This window comes from Apodemus sylvaticus, chromosome 19, assembly GCF_947179515.1.
Source record: "Apodemus sylvaticus chromosome 19, mApoSyl1.1, whole genome shotgun sequence".
In the NCBI taxonomy this organism is placed as follows: Eukaryota; Metazoa; Chordata; class Mammalia; order Rodentia; family Muridae; genus Apodemus; species Apodemus sylvaticus.
Genome location: NC_067490.1, coordinates 35989737 through 36002065, shown reverse-complemented (window position 1 = coordinate 36002065; position 12329 = coordinate 35989737). Strand labels below are relative to the sequence as shown.

The 12329-nt window shown below is 37.9% G+C and overlaps 1 protein-coding gene across 7 annotated transcripts in view; it reads right to left on the bottom strand.

The window, feature by feature from the left end:
* Positions 1 to 12329, bottom strand: part of Zup1 (zinc finger containing ubiquitin peptidase 1) — a 35365-nt gene that overhangs the window by 10296 nt on the left and 12740 nt on the right. For all 7 annotated transcript variants that reach the window (XM_052164496.1, XM_052164493.1, XM_052164495.1 and 4 more), the window contains exons 5-8: positions 10020 to 10188; positions 4846 to 5034; positions 4511 to 4676; positions 151 to 302 (exon numbers count right to left, since the gene is read on the bottom strand). In XM_052164496.1, coding sequence (XP_052020456.1) covers positions 151 to 302; positions 4511 to 4676; positions 4846 to 5034; positions 10020 to 10188 — 676 coding nt within the window. The remainder of the gene's footprint in view (positions 1 to 150; positions 303 to 4510; positions 4677 to 4845; positions 5035 to 10019; positions 10189 to 12329) is intronic.

Here is a 12329-nt window from a genome sequence, read left to right as displayed (position 1 = left end):
AAAAAAATTGTATTAGTTTAATAAAGAAAAGGAACAAAAAGAAAAGTAGTTCTGATAATCACCACAGCACTCCCCACCTCCCACCTGTCCATCAACAAGTCATCTGCTATCTTAAAAAACCACAGGTGTGTGTGTGTGAAATCTACTAACCCTGATGCTGGAGATAGATAGGAGGTTTAGATGTACACACAACTTTTGGAGTTCCTTCCGTCTCTGAAGAATAATAGTTCAATATCCATTCAAATAAGCGAGGGTGTGTACCTGAAGGACCAGTTGACTTGTGAAAGTCAATAATGCGGCACCTAAACAATTGAAAAAGCAGATAATTTAGTAAATATTTTACAAATTTTTTGCAAAAATTTTTATTTTAATTATTCTATCAAAAATCTTAATCTAGAACAAATTTGTGCTTCTATTTCTTCACTATGAAGAAAAAAGTAAACATAAATTTGTACTTTTAATCTTGAGACCATTTTGTGGGGAAAATAATTATTCAAATTAACATCACAATTCAAATTATTCAAATCATTTGTAATAAGACTGACAAATAAACTACAAAGATTTTATAGTTACAAAGATTTTTATACCATAAAAAGTATCTCTGAGGGGCTGGAGAAATGGCTCAGCAGTTAAGAGCACTGGCTACAATTCCAGAAATCCCAGCAACCACATGGTGGCTCACAACCATCCATAATGAGATCCGATGCCCTCTTCTGGTGTGAAGATAGCTACAATGTACTTATATATAATAAATAAATAAATCTAAAAAAACCATAGATTCTTAAAAAAGAAAAAAGTATCCCTAAATAGCAAATAAAGATTATGGTTGACTTTTAAAACTTGTATGCAGTAACATGGGACATTATCACCTTCATTATAATTTCTCTGGCCCCAATGATCAACTAGAAACTGACAGATGACTCATCAGGTAAAGCTGTTTGCTCTGCAAGCATGGTGACCTGAGTCCAATCCCCAGAACCCACATCAAGGTGGAAAGAAAGAACAGCTTCACAAATTTATCTTCTGACCTCCACATAACACACACACACAATAATAAAAAGTTAGGTGCTTAGAGAAACAGGTCAGACACTAAAAGCAAAAGGCCCACATTTAGTCAGAATTGGCTGGTAACTCTAGCTCCAGGGGATCCAAAGGCATCTACACTCATGCACATATACACAAACATGCATCTCTATATATAACTTCAAAATAGTATAATATTTCTTAAAGTTTTAAAGAAAACTGACATTTTGCAGGATTGTTCTGTACTCAGCAAATTTCAGTATAAACATAAAATTCAGTATAAACACAAAAACAGATTAAAATTTAATCAGTAAGTTTTTGTATATCTTTATTTAAAAAAAAAAAACAAAGAAGCTGAATTCTGGTTTTAATCCCAAGTAGAAGTCATTTGTACTAGTCAAAATTATTCTAAATATTTTCCTCCATAAATGAATAAATGAGGGCTGGTGAGATGGCTCAGCGGTTAAGAGCATTGACTACTCTTCCAGAGGTCAGGAGTTCAGATCCCAGCAACTACATGGTGGCTTACAACCATCTGTAATAAGAAACAAAGAAACTATGTGCTGGAGTGAGTGGGGCTGGAACAAGACAGAAAAAAGGAAGGGGGAAAAATAAATAAATCTATAATTTTGACTAAGTTATAATTGCTTATAATTTGTAAACTTGGATTGTCTATGAGAATTTACATTAAAAATTTTGACAACAAAAAATAAAAATAAATAAATGTAAAAAGAAATTCTGAATATGTTCAATTTTCTACAATTCCATAGGGAAGAGCATAGGAAGACACGGGAATTCACATTTCTACATCCATGTATCTCCTATTTGGCCTCAGACTACAGTGAAGTCATCTTGAATAAATGAGATTGTTGAGGTAAGCTCACTTTTATGTTACTTCAAAACTATTTTAAAGTATAACCAAAAACATTTAATATCTTATTTTAAAATTCAGCCTACACGGCCCATCCTTGCCTCTCACAGAAACAAAATATACAAAATATTCTAAATTGTTACAGGTTTCTGCTGTAGTTTGAAAGTAAAATGCCCCTAGTAGGCTCACAAGTTAGACTTGGTGAGCTAGCAGCAGTGCTCTATGGGAAGGTTGTAGGAACTAGGAGGAGAAGTTACCTCACTAGAGGAAGCCAGTCACTAGAGGGAGGTCCTGGACCTTTTCAGCAGGCTTCCATTTCCTAAGGCGCTGCTTCCTGACTGCCTACTTTCTGCCACTACGCCTTCACTGTCTCCCACCATGATGGAATGTATCCACTATGCCTTCACTATGTCCCACCATGATGGAATGTTATCTACTACGCCTCCACTGTGTCCCACCAAGATGGAATGTATCCACCATGCCTTCACTGTCTCCCACCATGATGGAATGTATCCACTATGCCTTCACTGTCTCCCACCATGATGGAATGTTATCTACTACGCCTCCACTGTGTCCCACCAAGATGGAATGTATCCACCATGCCTTCACTGTCTCCCACCATGATGGAATGTATCCACTATGCCTCCACTGTGTCCCACCAAGATGGAATGTTATCTACTACGCCTCCACTGTGTCCCACCAAGATGGAATGTATCCACTATGCCGTCACTGTCTCCCACCATGATGGAATGTATCCACTATGCCTTCACTGTCTCCCACCATGATAGAATGCATCCACTACGCCTTCACTGTCTCCCACCAAGATGGAATGTATCCACCATGCCTTCACTGTCTCCCACCATGATGGAATGTATCCACTATGCCTCCACTGTGTCCCACCAAGATGGAATGTATCCACCATGCCTTCACTGTCTCCCACCATGATGGAATGTATCCACTATGCCTTCACTGTCTCCCACCATGATGGAATGTATCCACTATGCCTTCACTGTCTCCCACCATGATGGAATGTATCCACTATGCCTTCACTGTCTCCCACCATGATGGAATGTATCCACTATGCCTTCACTGTCTCCCACCATGATGGAATGCATCCACTACGCCTTCACTGTCTCCCACCATGATGGAATGTATCCACTATGCCTTCACTGTCTCCCACCATGATGGAATGTATCCACTATGCCTTCACTGTCTCCCACCATGATGGAATGCATCCACTACGCCTTCACTGTCTCCCACCATGATGGAATGTATCCACTACGCCTTCACTGTCTCCCACCATGATGGAATGTATCCACTACGCCTTCACTGTCTCCCACCATGATGGAATGCATCCACTACGCCTTCACTGTCTCCCACCATGATGGAATGTATCCACTATGCCTTCACTGTCTCCCACCATGATGGAATGTATCCACTATGCCTTCACTATGTCCCACCATGATGGAATGTATCCACTATGCCTTCACTGTCTCCCACCATGATGGAATGCATCCACTACGCCTTCACTGTCTCCCACCATGATGGAATGTATCCACTATGCCTTCACTGTCTCCCACCATGATGGAATGCATCCACTAAGCCTTCACTGTCTCCCACCATGATGGAATGTATCCACTATGCCTTCACTATGTCCCACCATGATGGAATGTATCCACTATGCCTTCAGTGTATCCCACCATGATGGAATGTTATCTACTACGCCTCCACTGTGTCCCACCAAGATGGAATGTATCCACCATGCCTTCACTGTCTCCCACCATGATGGAATGTATCCACTATGCCTCCACTGTGTCCCACCATGATGGAATGTATCCACTAGCCTTCACTGTCTCCCACCATGATGGAATGTATCCACTACGCCTTCACTGTCTCCCACCATGATGGAATGTATCCACTATGCCTCCACTGTCTCCCACCATGATGGAATGTATCCACTATGCCTTCACTGTCTCCCACCATGATGGAATGCATCCACTACGCCTTCACTGTCTCCCACCATGATGGAATGTATCCACTATGCCTTCACTATGTCCCACCATGATGGAATGTATCCACTATGCCTTCAGTGTATCCCACCATGATGGAATGTATCCACTATGCCTTCACTGTCTCCCACCAAGATGGAATGTATCCACTATGCCTTCACTGTCTCCCACCATGATGGAATGTATCCACTATGCCTTCACTGTCTCCCACCATGATGGAATGTATCCACTACGCCTTCACTGTCTCCCACCATGATGGAATGTATCCACTATGCCTTCACTGTCTCCCACCATGATGGAATGTATCCACTACGCCTTCACTGTCTCCCACCATGATGGAATGTTATCTACTACGCCTTCACTGTCTCCCACCATGATGGAATGTTATCTACTACGCCTTCACTGTCTCCCACCATGATGGAATGCATCCTTAGAAAGGGTTAAGTCAAAAAAAAAAAAAAAAAAAAAAAAACCCTTTCTCACTGAAATTACTTTTATCAGCATGAAAACACAGCTAAGACAGTTGCTAACTTTAGTCACACTAAATTTAAGGCTGATAATTTGCAAATGAACACAATAATGTTAGTTGTAGTTTACAGGTACATACTTTACTCTCAGTGAGGTCAGAAGTATATAAATCTCACATGCTCCAATCCAGGCCTTTGTTCCCTGTAATTTGTTATTAAGCTGAGAGGCTCCCTGAGGATCAAAACCTTCATTCCATGCATCTTCAATCATGGACTGAATTTTTGGAATGCAAGGAACTGACATACCTGAAATTATGTAAGCAAATAAGTCACAAGGCAAGGTACTAATACACTGAAGAGTAATATAATGCAATCACATATACTCTACTAGACAAACTCACATGAGCTTCTAAGACACTTATTCCTAACACCTTCTATATATCATAAACTCAGATGGTATTAGTACTTTACATACCTTTCAAGCAGTCACCATACACATCATTTTTCAGTAATGATGAAAGTAGCATCTGGAAATTCCTATAACCGCAACCCCAGCCTTTGTCCCCAAAAGATGAGTGAAAGTGGTCCAGCACTGTAGAGAGCCACACACACCTTACATCTGTGGCGACGTTCTGATAATACCTATGGAGGGCTTCAATAATTCCTAAAATAGAGAGATTTAAGACACTTCACTACAAAGATCCATTTATCATCATTAAATGGCTGTTTACATCTCTAACATCAGCCTCGAGCTCCAAAGGAAAACCCCTTACAACTCAGCGTTAGTTTACTTCTCACTGCTACAACCTTAGCTCGTGTACTGTCCCCACAACCCAAGTTCTCTAACACTAAAACAGTACTCCTTGCATTGAAATTTTCTGCATCTTTAAGCTCTTCAACTGCAAAGCCTGAGACACAAAAGTATACTTGCAGAATGAATATTCTTGTCTTTCCATTTACTGCACTACTAGAGCTTGTTCAGTCTTAGTTAACCTGCTTCCACTTAAAAGAAAGCACCTCCTGACAGCCTATAGTGTTTCACGTTAATCTACAGCCTATACAGCCGATTGCAATGTGGCGTCCATCTGACCTTTTAGCATTCTTCTTAACATAAAACTGTTTGATTCAAAAAAACAAATTATGCCTATGGATTTAAATTTTATTTCAGTATTACATTTTGTACATATAACTGGATAGTAACAACATTCCTGGAAAATGGCACTAGACTAAATGCTAGAATTTGGTTAAGCAAGGTATTCAGACAAGTTATATATGGTTCTTCCTTTTAGAATATTCTTCTTCCACTTAGAACACTAAAAACCGTTTAAGGACAAACATCATCTTTAACTACCTTTTTCTAACTCTCAAAAACAAACATTGCACTTATTTTTTTTTTGTGTGTCCCTTACTTATCTAGTCATACTCTGTCATAGTAGGACATTAAAGGATTTTTTTGTAACTTTTAAAGTATTCTTTAAAAACTTTGGTGCTGCCCACTTCAGTGCAGTGATGTCTGTTATGCAGTCTCATAGTATGTGGCATGAAAAAAGAAAAGTCATTATATGTATTTTATATGAATGAAATATAAAAAGAAATGTCTTTAGGGAGACAGGTAAAAAGCAAAAGCAAACAAAAACCAATCATGCAACCAATAGCTATAACTATACCCACTACCATAAAGAATAGAAGTTAGTTATAAATTAAGAAAAGAAAAACCAAATAAAATTCACATTGAAGAAAAAGAGCAATGGGAATGACTTGTTAGTGAGTACTAAATTCATATATGGAGAAAACTATGGCAAAGCGACATGTAAGAGTTTAAGTGTCTAAGTTTATACACAGAACAAGCACCTGGGAATGGAATGATGAATGTTGACTTGGATGAGATCAAGATTTAAGACAGTCCTTTTAGAATGAAAGGGTGAAAATCTATAATTGGCATGTATTTGAGTATACTCTGCCACGTTTGTTACATATAAGACAGGAATACCTCATTTCCTGGTAACCTTCATCTTAGTAATAATACCATACAACTTTCTTAGAAGTAATTTTTTTAATATTTATTTTTATATGAGTACACTGTAGCTGTCTTCAGACACACCAGAAAGTGCATTGGACCCCATTACAGATGGTTTTGAGCCACCATGTAGTTGCTGGGAATTGAACTCAGGACCTCTGAAAGAGCAGTCAGTGCTCTTAATTGCTGAGTCATCTCTCCAGCCCAGAAGTATTTTTAATTCCTAAATATCCTTAGATAGTTTCCAAATAAACTACCTATTGTTAAATTATACCTTACTGTTTACAATATAAGGCTATAAATATATAAAAGAGTGTTAAATGACTATTCTAATAGACACCTGCATAATTAACAACAACAACAACAAAAAAAATCTTTGCCACAGAGTTGGGGAGATGGCTCAGCAGAAAGAACACTTGCTACTTTTGCAAAGGACATGAGTTCAGTTCCCAGTGCCCACACTGGGCAGCTTAAAACCAACCCAAGCTCCAGGGCATCTGACAACGTTGCAGAAGGAAAACTCAATACACGGTATCAGAAAAAGAACTACATTAGTCATCTGTAAGTGCATACAAATATAACACTGTTATAAATAAGGACAAAAACCCAGATCCCCTCTTTCCTTCCAAAATCAGCCAGCCCTACCCTGACCCCATAAATGAAGAAACCAAATAGATTAAAAATAAAAACATAGGGACACAGGTTCTTTCCCAGCACACATGCAGTGGTTAAAAACATCTGTAACTCCATGTCTAGAGTATCTGATGCCCAATTTTAGCTTCCATGAACATCAAGCATGTAAATAGTACACAGATATATATGCAGGTGAAAATAAAAAACAGCATATTTAAAGAATCATTAAGAAATACACATTTGTGATCTTTAAAAAAAAAAAAAAAAACCTTCCATCCAAAACACATACAATAAAAACAAAAATTGAGAGATTTGCTGTGTGTGGTGACTTATAGCTATAATCCTAGCACGTAAAGGCTGAGGCAGAGGTCCTCCAAGAGTCTGAGGACAGTCAAGGCTAACCAATCAATTCCAGACCAGCCTGTGCTACTGAGTCTCAAACTTCCCTCCAAAAAACATGAAACATTTAGAAAATATACTCAAATTTGAACCGTCTATCTAAAGGTATCATACACAGGTCTGGCATAGCACTACATGGATTTAAATCATAGCACTTGAGAAGCAGAGGCATGTAGATCTCTGTGAGTTTAAAACCAGCTTAATCAACAAAGAGAGTTGTAGGATAGCCTGGGCTATACAGCAAGATCATGTCTCTAAAACAACAAGAAAGAAGTGTGTGTGTGTGTGTGTGTGTGTGTGTGTGTGTGTGTGTGTGTGTGAGTGAATGAATGAATGAATGAATATCCATTTATATCCTGGCTCTGGCTACAGACTGTGGTGAGCTACAGGTGGTTGCTAGGAATTAAACCTGGGTTCTCTCCAAAAGCAACAAGTGTTTTAAACTACTTAGCAATCTCTGCATCCCTGTGAGATCATGTCTTTAAAAAAAAAAGTCTGTCATAAGAATGTAACTGTTTCCACATAAACTGCATTAGTACCCTAACAGAGATACAAAAACTTAATTGGAAAAAAAGACAAGCAAACAAATAAAACAGTAACCAGGAAAAAAATGGCATACCATCTTGAATAAGGCAGATCTGATTATTAATATTAGTTAGCAACTATGCAAGTCCTAAGAATGTTATATATACTCTAAGTGTCAAGTATATAACAATGTTCATTTGGGCCCAGAAGAAACATTATATATATAAAGCTTTTAGTATCCAAAATGAAATGAGTAATGGGGTGGCCATTATATACATGAGGCTACTGAACATTTGAATTGTAGTGTTTCCAGCTGAAATGTCCTATAAAGTATAAAATAACAGCTCTGGTAGATTATACAAAGAATATAAAATACTTCAATTAATAGTTCTTGCGAGGTACACATGATAACTACTAAACTATGGAAAAAACCCTCTTGATACTGACAACTTTTTAAAATGGTACCATAGACACTGTGTTTAAATTATTAGAAGATGAGATTTAGACTCCTGACAGTTTAACAGGAGTATTATAAATTTTACTGTCAAAGTAATACATTCAACAGAAACCATACTTTGACTATTGAAGTGTTCTTAATCTATGGATAGGTATACAGGTAAGTTGTTTTCTACCATGCTTCTAGTCAGTCACCATATTAAGAAAGAACATCTTTGATAAGCCACAGTGTTCAGTAGTTTATATATAAAATGTAATTTCAACTTATAATATTTTCAACTTACAATGACTTATCAACACAGAATTCACTATAAATGGAAATGCTTCTGCAATTTTAATTATTTTCTTTAATGTGGCTTAATAGATATAAAATTCACGTAACTTATATTATGTTTCTGTATTGTATTCAGCTAACTAATAAAGGTTAGTGACATGACTGCCTTGGTGTAACCGAGCATTTTCTGCCTAGATTGAAGGTGTATCCACAAGAGGGAAGTCTTGTATATATGGTCAAAATCCCCCTGTGAGGGTAACTCACAGGCCCCATAGGAAAGGTACTATAGTTTCACCAAATGGACATGAAATACCTATTAAACTGTCTTCTAAATGTTATGTTTACATCCATAGATTAGTATTGTTGCACATTTTCATCAGAGAAGACTCTTTTGATAGTGGGTATCAGTAACTATGCAAAGAACTGAGTGAGAATAAGTGACCATTTGATAGTCAGTCCTAAATGTGTTATCTACATTAATCCCTCCAAGGCTCAGGAAATATCAAAGAGGGCATTGTTAAACAGCAGAACCAGAGGAAGAGGGAAAATGTGGATTGTTGTCTTATAGGCATGGCATGCCTGCTGGCTTTCAAACTCAGCAGCAGTGACTATCTTAACACAACTAAGCTTTCCAACACTCTGTCACAGAGATAAGAGGTGTTCACAAGGACCCACCTATCTCTGTGGATTTACAAACATTAAACCATGATTAGATGAGAGCTAGTAAGGTCCTTCCCCTTCCATAGAAGCTACAGGAAGTTAATTAACCAATAAATGGGGGTTGGGAGTGGAGCAACATATCATTTTTCTTACCCATGCTCCTGTAAATGCCCTTCATTCATGTTCTTGTAAGCAACACTTAACCAAAACCAAATAAACACAAACAAAAAGCACGTGGAAAGAAGGATGACATGGGGGTCAAAGGGTAATGGTGGAGACCACCTGTGAAGAAGAAAAGGGAGCAGCAGAAGTTGGGGGACAAAAGAGTGTAATGGGGTTGTGGTGAATATGACCAAAATACATTACATACATGTATGAAAATATCATATTGAAATATTATTATGTATAATTAATATATGTTAATAAAACTGTAAAATAATCCAAAAGGCCCATTTCCCATTGTTGTGAGTTAATACAATTGAAGCTGAATTATTTTAAGTGAATTATTTACTATAAAAATAGAAGTTTAGAAGTTTTAAAATGTTTTATAAAAAATGTGCAAATATAAAATTTCACCTCCAACTATATAAACTGTTGACTGAAAATTCAACAAATTCAAGTGGTTTCATTACTCCAGTGGTATATGCAATATTAAAACCATGGCTTGGATTTTTTAAGCACTCACCAGAAGTTTTTGTTTTTCCATCCTCAATACCAATAGCTATTGACTCCAACATGTCAGCTTTTCTGCTATGAAATTCAGATGGATGCATTCGTCCCCTATTTACTTCTAGCTCCATATGTCGTAGCTGCTGTTGTTTGTATCCTCCAGAATTATCTAAACCATACTGCCGCTATTAAACATAAAAACAAATCACTTATTTTTGTGTCCCTGTACTTCAACCACATGGAAACTTAAAATTTTCATTTTTTTGGAAATGGATGTTGAAATATTCTGGTTTATGGATTTTTCATACAAATAAATGTAAAGATTTAATAAAAATTAAACCATACATCCATAACTTAATAATTAGATATTTCTGTAAGCTTCTGTAACTCTTATAAATAATTAGTTGCTTTCCTTATACTATAGAAATGAAAGACCCACCTTTCTGTCAAGGTATTAAGAAAAGCAAAATTCCAATGATATTGACTGTTATAATTTATAGGAACTTGCTATTTTGTCCCAACGCTGATCCAGTAAGGCCTACTTAGTTCATACATCACTCAATCATGCTTCATCATAAATGAGTTTTTGCAAAGTGGACTGAGAGACTCAAATATATAAAGTGCCTTAATGGATGAACTTCCTGAGATCTAGACTACTTACAATGTTACATCATCATCATGGTTAATCTTGATGATCAAGTTGAAACAACTGTAAAATCACCATGAAAACAAACTTTTGGGATGTCTGTGAGGCTGTGTCTAGACTGGGTTAATAGAGATAGGAAATCCACCCTAAATATGGCACTATGCCATGGGGTGATCTGAATAAAGGATAAAGTTATTTGTCCCCCATTTCGTGGCTATGAATGCAATGCGAGCAGCAACCAGACCTTCCTTATACTGTACATAAAACCACCTCCCTTAAGGTGCTTCTGGTCAGTTATTTAATCAAAGCAACAAAAAAAGGTATAAGGAAGCTTACCAAGGAGGGGGCCTCTACTGTACTAAGCCTGACCCTGGAGTTCTCAGGCCTCTGGGACTGGTTTATGACAAGGATTGTGGAGCCCTTGAATATTGTGAGCAGGGCTTACGGGGCCATGCACACAGAGTGCAAAAACCAGAATGCTAGTAAGAAATGTAAACAGTGGACGTATGGCTCAGCAGGTCTCAGAGGTGAGTTCCCAGTTCCTGCTCTTAGCACCATGTCTTCCAGCCTGTCTCCACACACTCCGCCATAATGATAATGGACTAACTCTCTAAAACTGTAAGCAAGCCCAATTATATGCTTTCTTTTTTAAGAGTTGCCTTGGTATGGTATATCTTCACAATAACAGAACATTAGATAATTGTAAAAGAGATAAGCACATTAACAGAGAAATGGGCACTATACACTGAGATCAAAGGAACCTTTATTCCATCCACTAAAGGCTCCATCTAATAAAAAAGAACAATTCATTTGAAAGGAGGGGGCCAAAACTGAGACTGCCACTGAAGGGTTCTATAAAAACAAACAAAAATGAAAGAAAAAAAAAACTATCATATAGGAAATTGTTTTCCCATGCTTGGCACACTAGGTTAATTGCAGCTGTGCACCAGGGGGCAAAGCTCTATCCCAAGATAGCAGAACTTGATTGTTGTCCAAGTGGTACTGATTTTGTAGGTAGGAAATGATTCATTGGGTTTTGCACTATGGTTTTAGAAAGCCACTGAGGCCATGAATGGGCAGAGTCCTCCCATAGCTAAGTCCCAACAAGGAGGCCCCAAGAGGTCAGGGAGTAAAGCTGTGAAGGTAAAGCATAAGTTGTAATAGAGATCCTAGGATGCTGGCGCCGACAGAACCATAGGCTATCTACTGAGGAAAGTAGGCACAGGGTGAAATGGCCCAAAAGAAGGCTATTTGTGCTACAGGCAGCAAAGCAGGAGAGGCAGGACTACCCAAGCCCTCTGGAGCCCTGTGGATCCATCACGAGTCCCAGATACCTAACATGGAGCTACAGGGTTTGGTGTTTGCTCAGCTGCACTGTGTTGTGCAGTGGTGTGATAGTTCTTTTGCTAGGTCATCATTCTTCCTTATTGGAATCAGAACACCCACTATGCACCATCATATAGCAAAAGCACAAAATGTGTTTTGTATATTATACAGGTTAATAGTTAAGAGATTGGTTAAACCTCACAAGAGATTCTGCACTTATACTTTCCAACAGTACTGTATTAAAGACCATGAGATCCTTTGAAGTCATAGAGAATATAAGGTGCATTAAGAAATAGTATGCATCTTTTTTTGTCTGTTACAGGATGTTAATTTATAGTTAAAATAGTGCTCGGA